Source organism: Amyelois transitella, chromosome W (genome assembly GCF_032362555.1).
Source record: "Amyelois transitella isolate CPQ chromosome W, ilAmyTran1.1, whole genome shotgun sequence".
Taxonomy (NCBI): Eukaryota; Metazoa; Arthropoda; class Insecta; order Lepidoptera; family Pyralidae; genus Amyelois; species Amyelois transitella.
In genome coordinates, this window is record NC_083536.1 from 12,090,214 (window position 1) to 12,116,452 (window position 26,239).

Genomic DNA, 26,239 nt, shown 5'->3' on the forward strand with positions numbered 1-26,239 from the left:
TTTGACATATCAGTGCTACCAACATTATTTTTTCTGGCCTTATACAAATTTGTGTTGTTTTTCTTTTTTGACTGAATAGCGAATGCACCGCTAACTTCACTCTCGTCATGACTTGCTAAATCCATATCCAACAGTTTTGTTTTGATTGAATCTGCCGTTATAGGAATGCCGGAATGCTCTATTGCCATGATCATAGGGGCAAATCGATCAGGCAATCCCGCTAATAGCAATGATCCTGTCCATAAATCGTTGATTTCAAAACCTGTTCCGCTGAGTTTCTGTGCTGTATCAATAATCTGCGTCACGTAAGACGTCATCGAACTGCAATTCTCTCGGCGAATCGAAATCAAATTCCTTAGTAGACTTATCCTTCGTGAAAATCCACTGTCATCGAATAATTGTTTCAGCTTCTCCCACAATTCTTTGGATGATGAAACATTTTTCACGTGAACGTATAATGACGGGTCGATCGTCATAATCAATTTCGCTCTGGTTTTTTCGTCATCTGCGGTTTTAATTTCTTGATTTAATTCTGGCTTGATACAATGTTTCATGCCTTCAAGAATTAAAAAATTCTCCGCCGCGAAACACCATTCACTGTAGTTATCGCGCCCCGTAAGCTTCGGCACATTGACAAGATAGTTAGCAGACATTTTTGCGATGCACTTTATCTTGTACCCTGCGATGATACGGCAAAATAACAACAGTTTGTCACTATACAGTTCTATCACGTCCTTTTCACTGAATAATATTGCAAAACTACTATTTTAACGCGAAATTATGAGCGTAAGGGCCATAACCTATAATAAAACAACGTTTCTATTGAAGGTAGTAGAACGACTAATTTTTTTATTGTAAACCAAAGTTATACATAGATGGCAGCACTCAATTCAAATTATTAGATATTGACATTACATCAAAAACCACCAATAGCACTATAAAAAAGCAAAAATTCAAAATTCAAAATTCAAAATTTTTTATTCATTATTATAGGATATTATTATATCGCTTAATAATTGTCGTATGGTTTAACAACTTGGTTGACGTCAAATAAATTACTTAAAAACTAAGTTTACTGCCGCTTCCAAGGCGTCAGTGCAGAAGAAGCGGTAACAAACTGCACTGCAGCATTTTCTTCAACAACGTCAACTTCACAATATTAAATTATACTTAGAATAAATGTGGACGGGAGAATACATTGTTCACGGGAGATTTATATATTTATGAGATTTAATATTGAAAAAAGAAAAATATATATATATATATTATTATTTATATTATATTTATAAATATATATTTTATGGATTGCCAATTTTAAAAAGATTTATGTACAGAGTGTACTGAAATTTTGATTTAAGTTCAAATTAAACTACAATTAATTATGAGGTTCCTGTGCCAAGCTCGAGCCAGATGATTTTATCATTAAGATAATCATCAGTCCTATAATAAGCCTTCTCACAAAGTACTTTCTTTACATACTCTTTGAATTTTCGGTTGGGCATATCAAGAACAGACTCCGGCAACCTATTATAAAATCGTATACAGTTCCCCATAAATGATTTACTGACTTTGCTAAGCCTATGAAACGGCATGACTAATTTATGTTTATTACGTAAATTTCTATCAGTTGTGGCACTAACTTTTTGAAAAAAAGAGGTATTTTTCCTAACATACATTATAAGGCCAATCTAAGGTCTGCCGCGCCGATGGATGCATGGCTAGGGGCGAGCCTAGTCTCGAGCGTGCCACTTCCGCCATGGGGTTGGGCGACCCCCAGGTAATGGCTAGCCTTACCCTGGCATGCGGGGCTCTGCTGGGGCGGACAAAATTGTTCCCTTGCGTCTCGTGGGAATCGCAGGGATGCAAATTTTTTGAAAGAGCACCTAAATGGCGGCGATGGTGTCCGCACCCCATCACGTCTCGTTCCCGGCGGGAGCGGTATGCGGTCTGCTGAAAGCCGTTTTGCGACGATGAATGTAAGAGGAGGAATGAAGGATAAAATTGAGGAAGTATGTCAGATGATGGGTGAAAGACGGTTGGATGTGTTGTGCGTGAATGAAACGAAGCGGAAAGGATGCGACGCGACGCAGCACGGCCCTTACACGGCGTATTGGCCTGGAATTTCCAGTACCAGCCGAGGCTGTCAAGGGGTCGGTCTAATCCTTTCTGCACGAATGGCTGAGTGTGTGAATGAGTATGAGTGTGTCAGCCCTCGTCTTCTATGGATTAGGCTGAAAGTTGGAATCACTCGGATCTTCGTTTTAGGTGTTTATGCACCGTGGGATGTGAGTTCGAGGGGTACAACATCAGCAAAAAGCGAAAACGAGGAGTTCTGGAATAGTGTAAGAGAAGTATTGAAAGTTACCAAGCCAAATGAGAAGATTATTATGTTAGGTGATTTTAATGGATGGGTGGGTGTAAAGCGTGATGGATATGAAAAGGTGCTTGGTGCGTTTGGTGACGAAAAGGTGAATGATAATGGAAGAAGTGTATTAGAAATTTGTCTAGAGTGGGATCTTTTTGTGTCGAACTCAATGTTTCAACATAAAGAGATCCACACCTACACAAAAGTGGAAGGTATTTTAAAAAGTATGATAGACTTTGTGATTGTAGATGAAAGATTGAAGAACAAAGTGCTGGATACCCGTGCATATCGTGGTGCTGGCATTGACTCGGACCATTTACTGGTGATATCCCGGATAAGGGGTATCTTCAATCGCTGGCGGCACAGGGTAAGGGAGCAAACCAGCGCTTTGGAAAGAGTGAAAGTAGAAAATTTGCAAGATATGGATGTAGGTAAGAAGTATATTAATAGACTGAAGGATGAAATTGAAGATTTAGATGAGAGGAGCAATATTGAAGATGGATGGAAGGAATTTAAAGAAAGAATTGTGAAAGTAGCTGTTGAAGTGTGTGGTGTAAGTAGAAGAAGGAAAGGGAAAAATCACAAAAATGCGTGGATGAGTAAAGATGTGCAAGAACTTGTGCGATTAAAGAAGAAAGCATGGCTGGATTTGTTAGCAGCAAAAGCTAACTTAAGAATGCAAGAGGTTATAGATGAGGATGTGAATGAAGCACGTAAGGAATATAAAAAAATGAAAGATTTGGTTAAGAAAGCTGTGATTAGAAAGAAAGAAGAGTATAAAGAGGATTTTGATAAAAGGCTATCAGAAGACTTTCAGTCAAATCTGAAAGTATTCTGGAAATCCGTAAGGTCAGCCCGAGGAAAATCTATAACCAGAGAGCTGACTAGGATCAGATGCCAGGATGGTAGCGTTGTGAAAGGAGAAGAATGTGTGCTAAAGATATGGAAGGACTATTTTGAGAGTTTATTATAGCACTTAAGAGAATGAAAGCGGGTAAGGCTGCTGGGTGTGATAGAGTGTCGGTCGAGATGCTTAAAGCAGGAAAAGGCGTCGTAGCTAGACAGTTGTACTGCCTTTTCAATTTGTGTTGGAGAAGCGGCCGAGTACCAAAAGATTGGTGTAAGGCTGTTATTGTGCCACTTTACAAAGGAAAAGGGTCACAACTGGACTGCAAAAATTATCGTGGTATAAGCCTGCTTAGCGTCGTCGGCAAATTGTATGCTAAGGTATTGATTAATAGAGTCAGGAATGAAACTGATGACAAAATATGGGATGCTCAAGCGGGATTTCGAAAGGGAATGGGATGTACTGATCAGGTCTTTTCTTTGCGGTGCATAGCCGAAAAGTTTTTGGCCAAGAGTCAAAAAGTCTATTGCACATTCGTGGATTTGGAAAAGGCCTATGACAGAGTTGAGAGGAATGAATTGTGGTCAGCACTTTCGATGCATGGGGTGAGCAGTCTCTTGATACGAGCACTGAAATCCTTATATGAGGATTCGAGTGCTTGTGTCAGGATAAACGGAGCGCACACTGAGTGGTTTAAGATTGAGAAAGGTGTTAGGCAGGGATGTGTTGCGTCACCGTGGCTGTTCAACCTATTTATGGATAGTTGTTTGACAGATTTGAAAGAGTCTGAAAGTGGATTAAGGATGAATGAATTACTCGTCAAATGTCTGCTCTATGCCGACGATCAGGTTATACTGGCGTCATCAGCGGAGGAGTTACAGGAGATGGTAAACTGTATGCATGAAGCTTTAAAAGAGAAAGGAATGAAAGTGAACGTAAGTAAAACTAAAACACTGGTTTTTGAAATGGAGAAAGAAATGACAGCATGTAATATTTTGATTGGAGGAGAAAAAGTTGAGCAAGTGAAAGAGTTTGTATATCTAGGATCAAAGTTTACATCAGATGGCAAGTGTGATAGTGATATTGAAAGGAGAGTGAACGCGGGAAACATGGTGAATGGAGCTTTGCATGCCTTTATGAGCAGTCAGAAACTATCCAAAAAGGCTCGACTGGCTGTGCACAGGGGCGTGTTGGTCCCGACATTAATGTATGGGAGTGAAAGTTGGGTATGGCAAAAGAAGCACGAAAGCAGAATAAATGCAGTGGAAATGAGAGCGTTAAGGAGTATGTTGGGTGTGAAATTGAGTGACCGGATAAGGAACAGCGTGATAAGGGAATGTTGTGATGTGAAAGAAGATGTAGTTACAGGAATAGAAAAGGGTATGTTGAGATGGTTCGGTCATGTGGAGAGGATGAATGAAAACAGGTTGACTAAGCAGATATACAAGGAGAGTGTGGAGGGAAAGGTCGGGGTGGGAAGACCTAGACGAACATATCTTGATCAAATTAAGGACGTCCTGGTGAAGGGTCAGGTCAAAAGTGCCCGAAACCGCCGAGCTTGCATGAAGAGAGTTATGAATGTGGATGAAGCAAAGGAAGTATGCAGGGATCGTGGCAAGTGGAAAGAGGTAGTCTCTGCCTACCCCTCCGGGAAAGAGGCGTGAGTTTATGTATGTATGTATGTATACATTATAAGATCAAAAATGTACTAGGACGCTACTGTAGGTATGTTTATTTTCTTAAAGAGTTGTCTTAACGAGTCTCTTGGTCCTAAGCCGTAAATTGCGCGAACGGCCCTTTTCTGAATTATAAAAATAGTTTGTATATCAGCCGCGCTACCCCATAAAAGTAAACCATAAGATAACAAGCTATGAAAATAGCTGAAATAAACAAGACTAGCTGTAGCTACATCTGTCAATTGTCGGATCCTCCTAACAGCATAAGCGGCAGAGCTAAGTCTATTGGATAGTTTAGAAATATGAGCACCCCACTGTAGCTTTGCATCAATTATAATTCCTAAAAACTTTGTATTTTCAACAAATTCTAATTTCTGGCCTTCCAGTGTTATGTCAGTATTGGCCTGCCTTACGTTTGGAAGGGTAAATTTAATGCATTGGGTCTTATTAGCATTTAAAAGAAGATTGTTGGTTGAGAACCAGATAGATATGGCCGACAGTATATTATTAACCGAACTTACATTTTCGCTATGGCGATCTAATTTAAATATTAAAGAAGTGTCATCGGCAAACAGCACTATACCCGCCTGTTTTTCCACCATAAAAGGCAGGTCATTGACATATACCAAGAAGAGGAATGGTCCTAAAATTGAGCCCTGAGGAACACCCATTGAGACGCTTGATCCGCTTGACTTTACTCCATTAATATCTACAGTTTGAAGCCTATCAGTCAAATAGGATGCCATTAGTTTAGTTGATTTGTGGTCAAACCCATATTGACGAAGTTTACGCAAAAGTGTCTGATGATCTACGCAATCAAATGCTTTAGAGAGATCGCAAAAGACGCCAACTGAATCCTGTGAACTCTCCCACGCGTCATAGATTTGAGTAACAAGTGCTACTCCCGCATCAGTGGTGGACTTCCCGGCAGTGAACCCATATTGTTGGGAATGGAAAATGTTATTGATTTTAAAATATTGTTGCATTTGATTAAGCATCATCTTCTCAAACACCTTGCTCAAAACTGGCAATATAGAAATAGGTCTATAATTGCCAAGGACTGTTTTCTCCCCTTTTTTGAATAGAGGTATTAATTTGCTACATTTCATTAAATTTGGAAAAATACCCTCATCAATACATTCATTAAATATAAAAGCTAGATCAGATGCAATAATATCTATGATTTGACTTATGATACTAACAGACATACCCCAATGGTCTTCAGACTTTTTCAAATTAAGTTGTTTGAACGCCTTTAATATATTATCAGAGTTAACATATTTAAATTTAAAGACAGATTTGATGGGAGTTGTGTTATTATTAAGTAGGGTTTCAGCGCGCAATGGACAAGAGTCAACGTCAGAAGTTAGCTCCACAGGGATTTTTGCAAAGAAATTATCAAAAGCATTTACTATGTCCTGAGTTTTAGAAATACTTTTGTTACCGGATGATATTTGTTTAATACTGTCTCTATCTTTGATTTTGCCAGATTCTTTATTAATAATGTTCCATGTTTCTTTAATTTTATTTGGTGCGTTGTTTATTTTACTACTTATGTGAAAAGACTTGGCTTGCCTGCAAACTTTTTTAAATAATTTTGAATAATTTTTGACATATTCTACAAAACTGGGGTCAAAATTGTATTGTTTCTGGGCATATAAGTCATATAACTTATTCCTACTCTTGGGAATACCTAATGTAGCCCATTCACTGAACTGTAATCTATTACGAATATTGACTTGTTTCTGCTTGAACCTTTTTGAGTATTCAGCAGAAATCATATTAAATAAATTGTTATAATGTTCATTAGGATTATTTCCAGAATATGTTAAAGTATTTAATTGATTTGCAATGTTTATTTTAAATTTTCTTATGTTTTTGGAAGAAAGAGGTCTACACATAATTTTATCATTATTTAAATTGTTTAAGGACTCTTTCTCAAAGGTAACATATTGACCGGTGTGATCCGAGGGCAATTTGTGAATAATTGATTTCCGTATATAAAGATTATTGCAAAAAAAAATAATCAAGACACTTGGCAGATGTAGATGTTATTCGGGTTGGTTCAAAAAAAACATACTCTAAATTATAAGATTTAAACAAATTAATAAATTGTATACTAGCAGTTGATTTAACTAAAATGTCAATGTTTTGTTAAAATCACCACAAATAATTAATTTTTTATTACATTTTGAGGTAACATGTAACACTTGATCCATTATTTTTAAAAATTGTTTAAATTCACTGTTTGGGGGACTGTACACACAAACAATTATATGATGATCTAGCTCGGCACAGGTCACTTCGGCACACCGCTCAACCGAAAGTCTGGTTATGTCTGTTCGCTCTTTACAGCGAAGACCGCATTTGATAAATATCATAGACCCACCTCTAATTGCAGACTTTCTGTTTAAACAGCTCACAATATTATAATTGTTTAGGATGAACATTATCTCCCCCTCCATAAGCCAATGCTCAGTCAAACATAAAATGTCCACATTTAATTCTTCTAAAACTAGTTGTACTTCTAATTCTTTGCCGGGAAGACCTTGTATATTTTGATGGATAATTCTTAACCCTCGAGGGTTTCCCGTTGTCTGAGTGTGCAGTTTAAATTAACTGTCAAGTCAACAGAGTTACCATCACACAGAGTTGGCAATTCTGTAGTCAACTTATAATTAATATTTCGCTTACAATGTAAACTCGTCCAAACATTAATATTACTAGCTACCAATGTAGCAATTTTGTTCTTATGGTATCTGGATAGAAATATTCTATCATTGGTCTTAAAACAATCACCTATGAAATTGTTTGTGTCAAAAAACACAAATTTGTCACTGTGACGACATGTCAACGAATGCATAAAATTATTGAGTAGGTGAATGTTTTTATTAAGTTTTGGAGACTGGCAACTCATATATGGAAAAGCACATAAAATTATTTGGTTAACTTTTAATTTATTCAAAGATTCAAAACAGTATAGCAAACCGTAGCGCCAAATATCCGGTACGAGCGAATCGCGCATGCGCGCCACGGCGATATCGAGACTAATCCAATAGTTATCGACTCTGACATCGCCGTCCAATCATAGGCCACGACGCACGCGCCACCACTACTAGTTCCCACCGCGTACGTCCGCCATGTTTATGACTCTCTTCCGCCCTTTCTTCTCTTTTGGTAAGTCACCGCGTGCGCGTCTTTCCTAACACTGTCTTGTTAAATACCTTAGTCAGGGCTAATTAATTTTAAGAACTCAACCCTTGTTCTCATTAAAATAGTTTTTATATATATATTCTGTGTAGTGTACCAAATAAACCTTTTATCAACAAAGTGACTTTTTATCATCTACAACACTACCTCATATGTGGCGCTCCAACGTTAGTTTTTTCATACAGTGTTAGTGTTCAGTTTTTTTTCCCGGTGACTCAAAATGCCGATAACAAGGAGTCGTGCGGCAAGTCTAACTCGCAAGGAAGATACACCAGAGGTATTTCAAGACCCTTCGCGACCAACGTCGCCGTCTGCCAATTTTCAATATGGCAGCGACGCCGCCGCTTCATCGCCAACGCTACGTACCGACGCCACGTTTTCGGGAGAAAACGTCGCAACCATAATCGCGTCACTTCAGCGATCTCAAACCGAAGCATTCAGAGACTTGCTGGAGTCCGTAACGAGGGCAAACTCCACTCCAATATCGGTTCCGCTAGGTCAAGGAAACCTAGCGCGCTGCACATCTACATTCGCGGGCAAACCTCAAGAAAGCGTTGAGGCATTCATAGACGCTGTCGAAGCCTACAGCGATTGTGCCCAAGTCGCGGATGCTAACATCATAAAAGGGCTATCGTTCCTTTTCAAAGACGAAGCTGCCACGTGGTGGCAAGGAATCAAACACTCGGTGTTGCGGGTCGAGGTGGCAGTATAACCCTGACTAGGTACCTGCCTCCCCTAGCCTCCCCTTCACTTATAGGGAGTCCCGAATTCCGCTCCAGTAGAAGTCCGCCCCCCCGCTGGTATGAGACGTCAACGGCTGCGGACGCGGCAGTGAGGCCAACAAAGAATCCTCGGATGGTAGGTTGTGTAGAAATGGGGTCATCAACCTCTTCCAAAAGCCTATGTCTAATTTCACTGGATTGTCAATAATTTACTATACGTGGGGTCATTGACCTTACTTACTGAGTGTCTATTCACTATATGATCACTAAATATTGAGTCTCTCTTTCTAATTAAAGTCTATGTCACTTAATACTGTCTGAAATACTCACGGTTTAAGAATTCAGTCACTGAAATCCAATAGCACTATCACTAATTGGAATACCTACTCACTATGTTCAAGTCTTATTGGAATCCACTAAACTAATTGAAGAACAAAAACAATATACACAATTTGTCCGTCCACTAACCACGCACAACACCTTATACTAATTCCCTAATACTATAAACTATTTCACTAAGAGGTATTATTCCGACTTAATTTTCTTGAAGACTTTTTCTTTCTTGAAGACTTTTTCTTTCTTGAGGACTTTTTCTTTCTTGAGGTCTTCTTTTTCTTGATTTTTCACTTTAAACTGGAACAATTGCACTACGATCCCTCTGCCGCAGATTTTAATATTGTAAGTCGGAGTAATACCTTAACGCGAACCTCAAATTTCGTGACGATTTCTGGTGTTGTGCATAGCTTCGCTTAGGCGATATTTATTAACTTTTCTCAATTTTACATGATATAAACATAACAATTTCCATTTTCCGTATAAACTAACAAAAATTCTCATCACATAAAATAGTTTACACATATCACAATTTCTTTCTCATACATACATACATACATAAAATCACGCCTCTTTCCCGGAGGGGTAGGCAGAGACTACCTCTTTCCACTTGCCACGATCTCTGCATACTTCTTTCGCTTCGTCCACATTCATAACTCTCTTCATACAAGCTCGGCGGTTTCGGGTACTTTTGACCTGACCCTTTACCAGGACGTCCTTAATTTGATCAAGATACGTTCGTCTAGGTCTTCCCACTCCGACCTTTCCCTCCACACTCTCCTTGTATATCTGCTTAGTCAACCTGCTTTCATTCATCCTCTCCACATGACCGAACCATCTTAACATACCCTTTTCTATTCCTGTAACTACATCTTCTTTCACATCACAACATTCCCTTATCACGCTGTTCCTTATCCTGTCACTCAATTTCACACCCATCATACTCCTTAACGCTCTCATTTCCACTGCATTTATTCTGCTTTCATGCTTCTTTTGCCATACCCAACTTTCACTCCCATACATTAATGTCGGGACCAACACGCCCCTGTGCACAGCCAGTCGAGCCTTTTTGGATAGTTTCTGACTGCTCATAAAGGCATGCAAAGCTCCATTCACCATGTTCCCCGCGTTCACTCTCCTTTCAATATCACTATCATACTTGCCATCTGATGTAAACTTTGATCCTAGATATACAAACTCTTTCACTTGCTCCACTTTTTCTCCTCCAATCAAAATATTACATGCTGTCATTTCTTTCTCCATTTCAAAAACCAGTGTTTTAGTTTTACTTACGTTCACTTTCATTCCTTTCTCTTTTAAAGCTTCATGCATACAGTTTACCATCTCCTGTAACTCCTCCGCTGATGACGCCAGTATAACCTGATCGTCGGCATAGAGCAGACATTTGACGAGTAACTCATTCATCCTTAATCCACTTTTAGACTCTTTCAAATCTGTCAAACAGCTATCCATAAATAGGTTGAACAGCCACGGTGACGCAACACATCCTTGCCTAACGCCTTTCTCAATCTTAAACCACTCAGTGTGCGCTCCGTTTATCCTGACACAAGCACTCGAATCCTCATATAAGGATTTCAGTGCTCGTATTAAGAGACTGCTCACCCCATGCATAGAAAGTGCTGACCACAATTCATTCCTCTCAACTCTGTCATAGGCCTTTTCCAGATCTACGAATGTGCAATAGACTTTTTGACTCTTGGCCAAAAACTTTTCGGCTATGCACCGCAAGGAAAAGACCTGATCAGTACATCCCATTCCCTTTCGAAATCCCGCTTGAGCATCCTATATTTTGTCATCAATTTCATTTCTGACTCTATTAATCAATACCTTAGCATACAATTTGCCGACGACGCTAAGCAGGCTTATACCACGATAATTTTTGCAGTCCAGCTGTGACCCTTTTCCTTTGTAAAGTGGCACGATAACAGCCTTACACCAATCTTTTGGTACTCGGCCGCTTCTCCAACACAAATTGAAAAGGCAGTACAACTGACTAGCTACTACGCCTTTTCCTGCTTTAAGCATCTCGACCGACACTCTATCACACCCAGCAGCCTTTCCCGCTTTCATTCTCTTAAGTGCTTCCACAATTTCGAACACTTCAATTTCGCCTTCCATCTCATTCTCTTTTTCTTCGCTATAGCAGAAATCTTTCTTATTTCCTTCCTTTTTTTCAAATAAACTTTCAAAATAGTCCTTCCATATCTTTAGTACACATTCTTCTCCTTTCACAACGCTACCATCCTGGCATCTGATCCTAGTCAGCTCTCTGGTTATAGTATTTCCTCGGGCTGACCTTACGGATTTCCAGAATACTTTCAGATTTGACTGAAAGTCTTCTGATAGCCTTTTATCAAAATCCTCTTTATACTCTTCTTTCTTTCTAATCACAGCTTTCTTAACCAAATCTTTCATTTTCTTATATTCCTTACGTGCTTCATTCACATCTTCATCTATAACCTCTTGCATTCTTAAGTTAGCTTTTGCTGCTAACAAATCCAGCCATGCTTTCTTCTTTAATCGCACAAGTTCTTGCACATCTTTACTCATCCACGCATTTTTGTGATTTTTTCCTTTCCTTCTTCTACTTACACCACACACTTCAACAGCTACTTTCACAATTCTTTCTTTAAATTCCTTCCATCCATCTTCAATATCGCTCATTTCCTCTAAATCTTCAAATTCATCCTTCAGTCTATTAATATACTTCTTACCTACATCCATATCTTGCAAATTTTCTACTTTTACTCTTTCCAAAGCGCTGGTTTGCTCCCTTACCCTGTGCCGCCAGCGATTGAAGATACCCCTTATCCGGGATATCACCAGTAAATGGTCCGAGTCAATGCCAGCACCGCGATATGCACGGGTATCCAGCACTTTGTTCTTCAATCTTTCATCTACAATCACAAAGTCTATCATACTTTTTAAAATACCTTCCACTCTTGTGTAGGTGTGGATCTCTTTATGTTGAAACATTGAGTTCGACACAAAAAGATCCCACTCTAGACAAATTTCTAATACACTTCTTCCATTATCATTCACCTTTTCGTCACCAAACGCACCAAGCACCTTTTCATATCCATCACGCTTTACACCCACCCATCCATTAAAATCACCTAACATAATAATCTTCTCATTTGGCTTGGTAACTTTCAATACTTCTCTTACACTATTCCAGAACTCCTCGTTTTCGCTTTTTGCTGATGTTGTACCCCTCGAACCCACATCCCAAGGTGCATAAACACCTAGAACGAAGATCCGAGTGATTCCAACTTTCAGCCTAATCCATAGAAGACGAGGGCTGACACACTCATACTCATTCACGCACTCAGCCATTCGTGCAGAAAGAATTAGACCGACCCCTTGACAGCCTCGGCTGGTACTGGACATTCCAGACCAATACGCCGTGTAAGGGCCGTGCTGCGTCGCGTCGCATCCTTTCCGCTTCGTTTCATTCACGCACAACACATCCAAACGTCTTTCATCCATCATCTGACATAGTTCCTCAATCTTATCCTTCATTCCTCCTCTTACATTCATCGTCGCAAAGCGGCTTTCAGCAGACCGCATACCGCTCCCGCCGGGAACGAGACGTGATGGGGTGCGGACACCATCGCCGCCATTTATATGCTTTTTAAGGTTCATAATGCGATTCCCACGAGACGCTAGGGAAAAATTTTGTCCGCCCCAGCAGAGCCCCGCATGCCAGGGTAAGGCTAGCCATTACCTGGGGGTCGCCCAACCCCATGGCGGAAGTGGCACGCTCGAGACTAGGCCCGCCCCTAGCCATGCATCCATCGGCGCGGCAGACCTTAGATTGGCAGGGATTTACATTAAAGAGGAATCCCAAGTCTATCCCTTAGTCGGCTCTTACGACATCCGTGGGAAAGAGATGGAGTGGTCCTATTCTTTTGTAATGGTGCCGGGAACCACACGGCCAAAGAGATTTTAACTTTTCTTTCTCAAAGAGATTTTAACAAAAGTTTGTCTTCAACCTATGCTTTCAGCAAAATTTCCTGTCAACTTTTAAATATTTCTCGAATATACAATATAAGACTCTAATAAGTTTTAAGTTATACAAAAAACATATATCATACTTTCTTATTACAATACTTTCGTTTCTATAAACAATATACTTTTCGAGAAATTTACTTACATTTGTTGACATCAAAAAACATTATCCAATTATTGACCTCGTGTCCTTGACTTTTATAAAAATAGCGTTATCACTTATCTATGACGGTCTGCGTTATCGTTTATCAATTAGGTTTCATAAATAATAATAACAATATCTAAAATATGCCTCTAAAGTGCTCATTCGCTTTCTAGTGTACTATCTAATGCAATTGACCGTCGTAGTGGGGGTATTGTCTGATCTCGCTTCCTTTGTTCTATACAATACAATACTTAATGAGTGTGCTAAAATATGACAATGTTTAATGAGTGTGCGCTATGTTAAATTTAATGTGTCGCTAACAACCTCGTGCTGCGCACAAACTCTTGAAGCGACATCAAACGTTTCTTATTCTACTTATGCTATTACATCTTTGCTATAATGTCCATGCACTTTTATTTCACTTGTACTTTCACTAAATTTCACTTTGCTCTGCTTTGTTTTCACTATTCACTGGCACTATCACTACTAGCTTCGAAGCTGGCCGTCGCAGAATGCCAAATGTTGACCTTTTCTCAACGTAGCTATTTCAGCTTTGAAACTTTCTTCTTGACTTCGTCGCATCAATAGTTCCTCTGCTTTCGCTAATTGATGCGTTTCCAATGGAATAAAGAGTTTTTGTTGCTCTTTTGAAATCTTTTTTAGAACAATTGGAGCCTTCTTCCTTTTCCTGTTCTTCCTCCATGGTTCATCTTTCTTAGTCGCGTTGACTTTCTCTTTTTCTTGCTTATTATTTCTTAATATTTCGATGAATTGAACCACTCTTGCCGTGGACCTTAGGAGTCTATTCCAACTTGAGAATCTTTTCGGATCTGGCGTAGAAAATTCTTTCTGTCTCGTTGTTGCTACTTTTTTTACGTTGTCTTCTTGTCCTCTTCGTGCGGTTCTCTCTTGATTTCTTTCGGCTTCGGCCAATGTTCCTCAGTTTGTTTTAAGAATTCAGGCCCTTCAAACCATCTGTGTCTTTCGTTGAAGTTTTCGGGCACATCCCTGGTTGCATCGTCAGCCAGGTTTTGGTTTGTCGGTACCCATCTCCAATCTTGTGGTTTCGAAAGTTCTTCGATTTCGGCCAAGCGATGTGCCACGAACGTCTTAAATGTCCCCGGGTCTGATTTGATCCATGAAAGAACCGTCGTTGAGTCTGTCCAAAAAGTGTTTTTTACTACTGTCAGATCCATTTCTTTTTCAATTGCGCGTGCTAGTCTGCAACCTAACAGTGCTGCTTGAAGTTCCAGTCTTGGAACGGACATCGGTTTTAGAGGAGTTACCCTGTTCTTTGCTGCGATCAACGAGGTTTTTGTATCTTCTTCTATCGTTTTCCAATATGCTGAGGCTTCATAGGACGTTTCGCTTGCATCCGTGAAGACGTGTAGCTCTCCCTCGGTGTGGTGAGGAGAGATGCATCGTGGTATTGTGAGCTCTTCTATTGTCTTCATGTGTTGTAGATATTTACGCCATTCGTCTTCTTCTGATGCCAAAATCTCGGTGTCCCATCCAACTCCGCTTCTCCAGATATTCTGCATTAGTTTCTTACCTTGAATAAGAACTGGAGCTATTAATCCCAAGGGATCAAATGTTGACATGATTGCGCTGACCACTTGTCTTTTCGTAGGGGTCTTTTCTCCTCGTAAAATTTCCCTTGGTACGTTTCTCATAGCTACTCGAAATGAGAAGCAGTCTTCTTTCACTTTCCATTTCATTCCGAGCGTTTTCTCTTCTTGCTGACCAAGTTCTAATTCCTTTTCCAGACTATTATCTCCGTTGATCCTTTTCAATACGTTAGGACGGTTGGATGCCCATCCTCTTAAATGGAAACTTGCTTTCTTATGTATTTCGTCGACTGTCGTGGCGACTTCTATCGCATGTTCTTCTTTCCAAAAACTTTGTAGATAATCGTCCATGTAATGATTCTTTTCTATCGCTTTGATGGCCTCCTGGTGCCCTTGTCCATTGTCTTTCGCGTTTTTGTTTTTCACAAATATTGCTGTACTGGGTGATGAGGCCGCTCCGAATATCACAGTTTTAAGACGATACTCCTTCATTGGTCCTGTCCTGTCGCCTCCTCTCCATAAGAATCGCAAACTATCTCTGTCGTCTTCTCTCATAAGGATTTGCAGGAACATCTCTTTAATGTCAGCTACGACTGCTATAGGACCTTGACGAAAGCGTATTAACACACCCCATAACGACTGAAGCAGATCCGGTCCAGATAAGAGCGCGTCGTTCAGACACTTCCCATTGGATCTTGCTGCTGCATCAAATACTATCCTTCTTTTCTTTTTCGTTGGGTGAGTGACGGCGAAGTGCGGTAAGTACCACAATCTCGTGGATTTACTTTGATTCGGAGCTTCTTCTGCGTAGTCTGAATCCAACAAATGTTGTATCTGTTTCTCGTAGTCGGCTTTCAATTCAGGATCTTTATCCAACTTTTTCTCTAAGTTTCTCATTCTGCTTTCCGCAGTTGATCGATTGTCTGGAAGAGTTTCGTCTTCCGCTTTCCAGATTAATCCCGCTTCGTATTTATCGACAGCAACTTTTCGCACGACTTCTTCCAATTTCTTTGTTGCTCTCTCTTCAATGTCAGACGATGGCTTCCTTTCAGTGACACCTAGTGCTTCTATTGCGAAGTGTTCTTTAATTATGGCATCCAAATTGTCGTCTTGACTTTTCAGATGCGCACATCTCATAAACTGTACTTGTTTCGTTATCCCACCATCGCAACCGTGTAATACCCATCCCAGCTTCGTGAATGAAGCAACGGGTTCGTCCTTCTTGCGTTTCCTAGTGTGTCTCGATACGATCAGTTCCCAATTGTCCTGACCTATTAACATTTTCGGAGGCATGTCTTCGTAACATATTTTGTCGATAAGAGGCTTTAGGTGTGGACAGGCTTCCAATCTCGCCCTATCCACTGTTTGCGGTGACAACTGGATTTCTTTAATTGTTCTCACGTTATTTATATTCATTTTCTTCCGTTGGTGGACGCCTTTAATCTTCAAATTGATTCTTTCAGAATCCGTGTTTCTTATCGTATTTCCACCAACTGTTTCTAGAGCAAGGATTTCTTTCGGTCCTGTGGCTCCTATTTCTTTTGCTGTAGCTTCGTCCAGCAATGTGACTGTCGAACCTTCATCCAGAAGTGCTAATACTTTCACAGATTTCGTTGGCCCGTATAGCAGTACGGGCATTATTTTCAATAGCGCTTGTGGTGTTTTCAAAGTGTTGACAGTTCCAGTAACACCAGCTTCTTCTTTCTTCTTTTCCTGTACTGTTTTCTTTCTTATATTCCTTATGAAGAAGCGCATGGTGTAATCTCTTACATTGTCGGCAGGGTCTAGACCTGCAATCATCCTTTCGATGTCGTCCTCTTAGGCAATTGAAGCAAACTTTTAACTTTTTTACCATTTCCCACCTTTCGTCGATACTTGCGTTTTTCAATTCTTTGCATTCCGAAAAATAGTGATCTCCTTTGCATTGAATACATTGAATTCCCCTTCTCATGGGTTGTTCAACTGCTACGTGTGCTGACTGCCTCTTCGGTTGTATCATTTTCTTCTTTTCGTTTGATAGCAGCACAACACTTCTATCGGCTTCTTTGTTCAGGAAGTTAGCTAATATTTCGAAATCAGGTTCATCTTCGTCGTATTGTGCGATATAATCGCACCATCTAAATTGAATAAACGCTGGTAATTTTTCTGTGATTTGTTTCACTATTTCCGGTGAGTGTAGGTACTTGTTTTTCTTTAACCCTTTGATACTTGTCACACTGTTGTTGACTTTACATGAGAATGCACTAAGTTCTTGTACATTTTCACTTACACGAGGAAGCGCCCTTAATTTATCTAATTCGGCTGTGACTAATAAGTCCGCTCTACCGAATCTTCTCCTTAATGCTTCCATGACGTCATTGGGTTGAGAATCCGAATACAATATATTTTTCACTGCTTCTCTTGCTTGTCCCACGATGCTTTTTCTTAGTCGAGCCATATTCTGAACTGCCGAAAACATAGTAGATGTTTCGGTGTATACTGTTAGGAAAGCTAGCCATTCTGCACTATCTCCATTGAATGTTGGTAACTCAATCATGTACTTCGGTGGCAACGATTTGTGTTTAGAAGTAGCTTTCTCGAATGCCGCTACTATAGCTGAAGCGAGGTTGTTCATTGGTAGATCTTCATTTCTGTTGAATGGAACTTCCATACATGACGCGTTGTCTTGTGTGCCAGCCATCCAACTTCGTACACGATCCGCCCTGTCCTCTGGTTCCTCTAGGTCGGAATCAGATTCTTCCTCAAGAAGTTTCGCCTCTGCTTCCCTTTTCGCGGTTTCTGCTTTTATTTGTTCTAATTTGAGTTCCGCAATTTCTTTTTCCAATTGAAGTTTCCTTCTTGTTTTCACTGACTTGCTTGTTCCTGCTCTCTTGCTCCTAGATGGGGAGCGCGTTGTCTGCGTAGGCTCGCTATCTCTCGGTTCCATTGGAACTAATGTCATCGTGCTTCCCGGTAGTGCTTGTTCTCGCGTTCCAGTTTGCATGCTTGTGTTTGTGGAGTCCTCAGTTCCACTTGTAGTTCCTCGACTTGTAGGAGTTCTATGTGTTGTGCCTGTTTCTTCACTTGTTGTAGTAGGTGGACGTAATGGTTCCATTTTGCCTTTCTGGCTTCTCGTTACTGGCATTTTGAAAGATATTGAAGATCCGGCTCGAAGGACCACGCCTTTGTTGCGGGTCGAGGTGGCAGTATAACCCTGACTAGGTACCTGCCTCCCCTAGCCTCCCCTTCACTTATAGGGAGTCCCGAATTCCGCTCCAGTAGAAGTCCGCCCCCCCGCTGGTATGAGACGTCAACGGCTGCGGACGCGGCAGTGAGGCCAACAAAGAATCCTCGGATGGTAGGTTGTGTAGAAATGGGGTCATCAACCTCTTCCAAAAGCCTATGTCTAATTTCACTGGATTGTCAATAATTTACTATACGTGGGGTCATTGACCTTACTTACTGAGTGTCTATTCACTATATGATCACTAAATATTGAGTCTCTCTTTCTAATTAAAGTCTATGTCACTTAATACTGTCTGAAATACTCACGGTTTAAGAATTCAGTCACTGAAATCCAATAGCACTATCACTAATTGGAATACCTACTCACTATGTTCAAGTCTTATTGGAATCCACTAAACTAATTGAAGAACAAAAACAATATACACAATTTGTCCGTCCACTAACCACGCACAACACCTTATACTAATTCCCTAATACTATAAACTATTTCACTAAGAGGTATTATTCCGACTTAATTTTCTTGAAGACTTTTTCTTTCTTGAAGACTTTTTCTTTCTTGAGGACTTTTTCTTTCTTGAGGTCTTCTTTTTCTTGATTTTTCACTTTAAACTGGAACAATTGCACTACGATCCCTCTGCCGCAGATTTTAATATTGTAAGTCGGAGTAATACCTTAACGCGAACCTCAAATTTCGTGACGATTTCTGGTGTTGTGCATAGCTTCGCTTAGGCGATATTTATTAACTTTTCTCAATTTTACATGATATAAACATAACAATTTCCATTTTCCGTATAAACTAACAAAAATTCTCATCACATAAAATAGTTTACACATATCACAATTTCTTTCTCAAAGAGATTTTAACAAAAGTTTGTCTTCAACCTATGCTTTCAGCAAAATTTCCTGTCAACTTTTAAATATTTCTCGAATATACAATATAAGACTCTAATAAGTTTTAAGTTATACAAAAATACATATATCATACTTTCTTATTACAATACTTTCGTTTCTATAAACAATATACTTTTCGAGAAATTTACTTACATTTGTTGACATCAAAAAACATAATCCAATTATTGACCTCGTGTCCTTGACTTTTATAAAAATAGCGTTATCACTTATCTATGACGGTCTGCGTTATCGTTTATCAATTAGGTTTCATAAATAATAATAACAATATCTAAAATATGCCTCTAAAGTGCTCATTCGCTTTCTAGTGTACTATCTAATGCAATTGACCGTCGTAGTGGGGGTATTGTCTGATCTCGCTTCCTTTGTTCTATACAATACAATACTTAATGAGTGTGCTAAAATATGACAATGTTTAATGAGTGTGCGCTATGTTAAATTTAATGTGTCGCTAACACTCGGTGTCGTCATGGCAGGAAGCCAAAAATAATCTCATCAGTGCATTTGGTGATCGACGGCCACCTCATCGTATTTATCTGGAAATATTTGCTAAACCGCAGAAGGAAGAAAATACGGACATATTCATATCACGTATTCGTGCCCTTCTCGCCCGGCTGCCGAAAGGCGACCTGTCTGTGTCCGCGCAACTAGACATAACATACGGGTTGCTCCACAGCCGTATTAGGAAAAGAATACGAAGAGAAGAATTTAATAATTTTGCCGATTTGCTCCGCCTGGCGCGAACCATCGAGGATTCATTCGACGAGGCCCGGAGGCCTAGTTCAGGTCCCGCCATCCCTCCTCCCCCGTCTTCTGATACCGCACCCGCACGCGTTCCGACCGTAGCCGCGCGCGCACCCGCGCGCCCCTCGGCGCGGCCTCCACCTCCTTCAGCTCCGGTGCGACAACCACCTGCGTCAGCTGCCCCGACGGCGACGCAAACGCAGGAGTCCGCCGCCGTCACTAAGAAATCCCGGCCAACGTGTGTTTACTGCAAACGTTTCGGACATACCAGGGACCAGTGTCGTAAGTTGAAGAATCAAAGTGAGTCGCAATCTTTTAATAACTTTGCGGAAGTGCATAACGATAATAATAGTGCTAGTGAAATATCAAGTGCGCAAAACCAAGCATTTTATTCTTTAAATTCACGGGACATACAAAGTGTTTCGTCGCGTTTTTCATCCAAAAACTGTAGTCATAAATCATGTAATAGTAGGCATAATCAAATATCTAGTTATAAGTAACATTCTCCACATAATTTTATAAGTAATAATAATTCGCATTTTTCTGATGACGTATTTTGTGCTCCTAATGACAACAGATGTAACTCCAAAATTCCAAAAAACTATTTTTCCCAATTTTGTCAAACATCATGTTGTAATTCGAAATCTTGTTTATGTGAGTTATCAAATTGTCCAAATATAAAGTGCCATAAGCCTAAAAATACAAAAATAATTTTTTGCACTAAATCTTGTAAGGAAAATTGTCTTAATTCAAATTTTTCAAATAATGATGTAACTACTAAACATTCCATTCAAAGTAACAATTCTATTTTGCCTATATCTGTTTGTGACAATTCGAATTTTAATTCAAAAAGATGTTTATGGACTTGCTCCCTGAATGCAAATCGGTTAGGCGCCTTCCGAATAGATTCAGGAAGGCAATTCCATAGTCAGATGGCTTACACTTGGAATGAATTCGACATGAATCCAAGGCGGTAGTGGCAGGAGTGGCCGGAAGAAGGTTATCAGTAGAGCGAAGTGATCGAGCGTGGGTAACGCTTAAAAGTGGGAACTTCGATTTAAGATAATCTGGAGCGAAAGGGTCGTTGAGAATAGTATACAGCATGGATAGGATTCTAGCTTTGCGACGAAGAGGAATAGGCAGCCAACCAAGCTGAGAACGAAAAGAGGAGACATGGTCATATTTTCGTAAATCAAATATGAAACGGATGCAATTATTGACTAGTCTATCCAGCTTTAAGACAAGTGACTGATTCAAAACACAGTAACACACATCTGCATAGTCAATTAAAGGAAGGATAAGGGATTGGCAGAGTAAATTTTTGGTGTTCTGAGGAAGGAAGTTTTTAAATCTGTAGAGAGAACGGAGTGTTCCAGTTACTTTACGACTAACTTCGGTAACCTGATTTACCCAGCTGAGAGTGGAGTCAATATGCAGGCCAAGATCTTTGACACTAGGGCAGTAAGGAATAATATTATTGCCAAATTTAATGGGAGGCATAGTTTTAAGATTTAATTTGCTAAGTTGCCCTGAACTTCCCACAATGATGGCCTGACACTTATTCGGGTTCACAAAGATACCAAACTCTCTTGACCACTCAGCAATGTGATACAGATCAGTATTTAACAGGGCTACAGCTGAGTTAACATCATTAGCATCGCAAGAATGGTAGAGTTGAAGATCGTCAGCATATAGATGGTGAGAAGTGGAAAGTCGAGTTGTAAGGGAGTCGATGAAAATAGAGAAGAGTAGTGGAGATAGGATTCCGCCCTGAGGGACGCCAGAAGACAGATCTCGCCACGAAGAAAGGGTCTGGTCGAGGCGGACAGCTTGTTGTCGACCGCGAAGATAGGATGACAACAAATCTAGGGCGGTCGTAGAGAGATTATAAAGTGACATAAGCGCTAGCAGGACTTCATGGTCAACTGTGTTGAATGCGTTGGAGAAATCAATAAGGACAAGCACAGTTACCTTACCATGGTCCATACCAACTCTCATGTCGATGGCTCCCAAGTATACTATCGTATGTCTTAAAATGTAACTTTACAGGAGACGCGATTGAACGTGTTAGAGTGTGTAGTTCCTGTAAATTTCAAGCTAGACACATGATTTTTTTTCTACAATTACTTGAAATATAGTGTATATGAATATAATAACATTCTTTTATAAATGTGTTATAGTTTCTGAGATATTGTTGTTAGGATACTTTACGTTGAAACGAATAATTTTTAAAAATCGTAACTTATCTATACAATTATTTACTTTGTATAATTTGTCGATCAAAAAATCGTAACTTTCCTTTACGAGTATTTACTTTGTATATTTGTCAACAAAAAATGTGGTATGAGTTACTTACTGCTTTTTATGGGAATATAAGATTTTTGTTTAAGCACGTATGTTGGGATATTATATTGAAAACTTCTTTAAAACTTAAATTTCATTATGATAATAGGCAGTTGATTGTAAGGTATTAATATTATGTGCATAGTAAATTATTACACCAATTAATATTTTAGGAATTTTTCATTCATAATCAAAGAATCACAGATTATTTTTTACAACAAAATTACAACAAAACCATTTTATTTTCATACTTTTAGAACATTATAATTGCACATAAAATAAACATTTTGTCCAGAATAAAAAAAAAACAACTAAAATTAAATTCATCTTGATATAATAATATTTCTTTATGATTTTTGTGTTATTAATGCAAACAATATGCACATAAAACTCAAATTACAAACCAAAAAACTCACTCAATCCCACTATTTGAACAAATAAAGAGATAACATATTATTATACGATATATTATCACGTCTTTGCGGTAATATACTCTTGCGGGGAAAACAGAGCCAACAGTTATCAAAAGAGCCCACGGTCAACCGCTTGGCTTACATACATACATACATATGGTCACGTCTATTTCCCTTGCGAGGCAGACAGAGCCAACAGTCTTGAAAAGACTGAATGGCCACGTTCAGCTATTTGGCTTAATGATAAGATTGAGATTCAAATAGTGACAGGTTTCTAGCCCATCGCCTAAAAGAGGAATCCCAAGTATATAAGCCTATCCCTTAGTTAAAGTTATGATGAACTGCTGGAATGATTGAACTATTGCAAAGACTTATTAGGTCATTTTTAGCCAAAGATATGGGGAGCACATAATCATAAAGTGGAAAAATATGAGTTATGTGCTCAGTCTTGCAGTCGTCGTCTTGTATTTGGTCATGTATTAGGATTCATCTAAATTATATTTATAGAGAAATTTATTAGGCTCAGAAGAAAAAACATTTATTTCTTTTATGTTTATCCATTGCACTACTTCACTGTTAATATTTTCAGACCAATTTTTAATGCCCAAATTTGATTTATAATTCAATAACTTGGTATGATCCATCTCAACAACATTATAAGGTTTTCCATCTTGCTTAGCCCTTATGCAAACTATTCGAAAGGAGTATAGTTATATTTATTATTGTCAGTTCTTTTAATCAATGCATGAACACTGTCTTCTTCTTGTTGTATATTTATTGTTTCCAATAAATCCAAATAAAAAACACAAACATTACATGTTGTTAACAGCTTACAGCTGCATAATCTATTCTATTCCGGTTTACCCTGTGGCGGTATCTGACCAAAACCTAGATTCGACTGCCCCTGCATCTACTTCTTTAAATATGAAATCGGACAACTAAAGACCGCGCAAAGAGCATAAGTAAAATTATCTTTTCGAGAATAATTGGATTCAACACGTTGGAAGCATTTGATATGGTCACATAGGTACGCTTTTTCTGGCATCAGCAGATATTTACATGGATAATTTTAATGCTTGCCTCGATATCAGTAGAAACAGTACCTGTAGAAGAGTCTGTCTTCTGTATTACTGTGTAAACAAATTGTTCACTAATCATCAGCGTAGATAAGAACTGTTTTGCAAACTATAATGTAATTTCATCTATACTATCTGACTCGGGAATATAAGAATCTGGTATATAAGTATTGATTACCCCAATCATTATATTTTCGGTGGGATCGGGTATGAATATAAACTCTTTGCTTAAGATTTCGGCTTACTAGATTAGATACATAAATCCATCGTTCAAATTTCCAGAAAGCCAACGCAAAAATTGCTTTTCTTTGGTCAGTTGGATACATTTTTGAAACATTTTAATCGACATTTACACGGTGATTTTATTTCTTTTTTCGGATTTTGTATACCTTCACGAGTCACGTACACCTTACCAAGTTTTTTTTCTCTTTGCTTATATCCATTCATTCTTATACTGTCTTCTAATAAATGTACTGTTTTCTAATGGCCCTTGTCTGTTTAGTTACCTTTTTTTATTTTGAGAGTAGGTGTAACATCACTAAAATATGTTGACGGCGTGTTTGCTAAGGATGTCGAATAGATCTGATCACCAATATAGTAAAATCATGCCTATTTATTCTACATGCTTAGTTGTATATTCAGGGGACGACGGGTACTGTGTGTTTGAAGACTTTGGTGAAAAAATTGTTAAGTACTCTATGAACAGGGGAATGCTGCAAGTGATCAATTAGAGTTACAAATAAATTGCTTAAAGTGTTTCCCGAAAATATAATAACTGATAAAATCTACTATTGTGATATACTATTGCCGTGTGGTTCCCGGCACCATTACAAAAGAATAGGACCACTCCATCTCTTTCCCACGGATGTCGTAAGAGCCGACTAAGGGATAGACTTGGGATTCCTCTTTAATGTAAATCCCTGCCAATCTAAGGTCTGCCGCGCCGATGGATGCATGGCTAGGGGCGAGCCTAGTCTCGAGTGTGCCACTTCCGCCATGGGGTTGGGCGACCCCCAGGTAATGGCTAGCCTTACCCTGGCATGCGGGGCTCTGCTGGGGCGGACAAAATTTTTCCCTAGCGTCTCGTGGGAATCGCATTATGAACCTTAAAAAGCATATAAATGGCGGCGATGGTGTCCGCACCCCATCACGTCTCGTTCCCGGCGGGAGCGGTATGCGGTCTGCTGAAAGCCGCTTTGCGACGATGAATGTAAGAGGAGGAATGAAGGATAAGATTGAGGAAGTATGCCAGATGATGGATGAAAGACGTTTGGATGTGTTGTGCGTGAATGAAACGAAGCGGAAAGGATGCGACGCGACGCAGCACGGCCCTTACACGGCGTATTGGTCTGGAATTTCCAGTACCAGCCGAGGCTGTCAAGGGGTCGGTCTAATTCTTTCTGCACGAATGGCTGAGTGCGTGAATGAGTATGAGTGTGTCAGCCCTCGTCTTCTATGGATTAGGCTGAAAGTTGGAATCACTCGGATCTTCGTTCTAGGTGTTTATGCACCTTGGGATGTGGGTTCGAGGGGTACAACATCAGCAAAAAGCGAAAACGAGGAGTTCTGGAATAGTGTAAGAGAAGTATTGAAAGTTACCAAGCCAAATGAGAAGATTATTATGTTAGGTGATTTTAATGGATGGGTGGGTGTAAAGCGTGATGGATATGAAAAGGTGCTTGGTGCGTTTGGTGACGAAAAGGTGAATGATAATGGAAGAAGTGTATTAGAAATTTGTCTAGAGTGAGATCTTTTTGTGTCGAACTCAATGTTTCAACATAAAGAGATCCACACCTACACAAGAGTGGAAGGTATTTTAAAAAGTATGATAGACTTTGTGATTGTAGATGAAAGATTGAAGAACAAAGTGCTGGATACCCGTGCATATCGCGGTGCTGGCATTGACTCGGACCATTTACTGGTGATATCCCGGATAAGGGGTATCTTCAATCGCTGGCGGCACAGGGTAAGGGAGCAAACCAGCGCTTTGGAAAGAGTAAAAGTAGAAAATTTGCAAGATATGGATGTAGGGAAGAAGTATATTAATAGACTGAAGGATGAATTTGAAGATTTAGAGGAAATGAGCGATATTGAAGATGGATGGAAGGAATTTAAAGAAAGAATTGTGAAAGTAGCTGTTGAAGTGTGTGGTGTAAGTAGAAGAAGGAAAGGAAAAAATCACAAAAATGCGTGGATGAGTAAAGATGTGCAAGAACTTGTGCGATTAAAGAAGAAAGCATGGCTGGATTTGTTAGCAGCAAAAGCTAACTTAAGAATGCAAGAGGTTATAGATGAAGATGTGAATGAAGCACGTAAGGAATATAAGAAAATGAAAGATTTGGTTAAGAAAGCTGTGATTAGAAAGAAAGAAGAGTATAAAGAGGATTTTGATAAAAGGCTATCAGAAGACTTTCAGTCAAATCTGAAAGTATTCTGGAAATCCGTAAGGTCAGCCCGAGGAAATACTATAACCAGAGAGCTGACTAGGATCAGATGCCAGGATGGTAGCGTTGTGAAAGGAGAAGAATGTGTACTAAAGATATGGAAGGACTATTTTGAAAGTTTATTTGAAAAAAAGGAAGGAAATAAGAAAGATTTCTGCTATAGCGAAGAAAAAGAGAATGAGATGGA

The 26,239-nt window shown here is 39.4% G+C and overlaps 1 protein-coding gene across 1 annotated transcript; it reads left to right on the top strand.

The window, feature by feature from the left end:
- Positions 1-8,161: 8,161 nt before the first annotated feature.
- Positions 8,162-20,276, top strand: LOC132904217 (activity-regulated cytoskeleton associated protein 1-like). The gene is made up of 2 exons (XM_060954134.1): positions 8,162-8,798; positions 19,509-20,276. Exons 1-2 carry the CDS (start codon positions 8,319-8,321, stop codon positions 20,274-20,276), a joined length of 1,248 nt encoding a protein of 415 aa, XP_060810117.1. The 5' UTR covers positions 8,162-8,318.
- Positions 20,277-26,239: the final 5,963 nt, after the last annotated feature.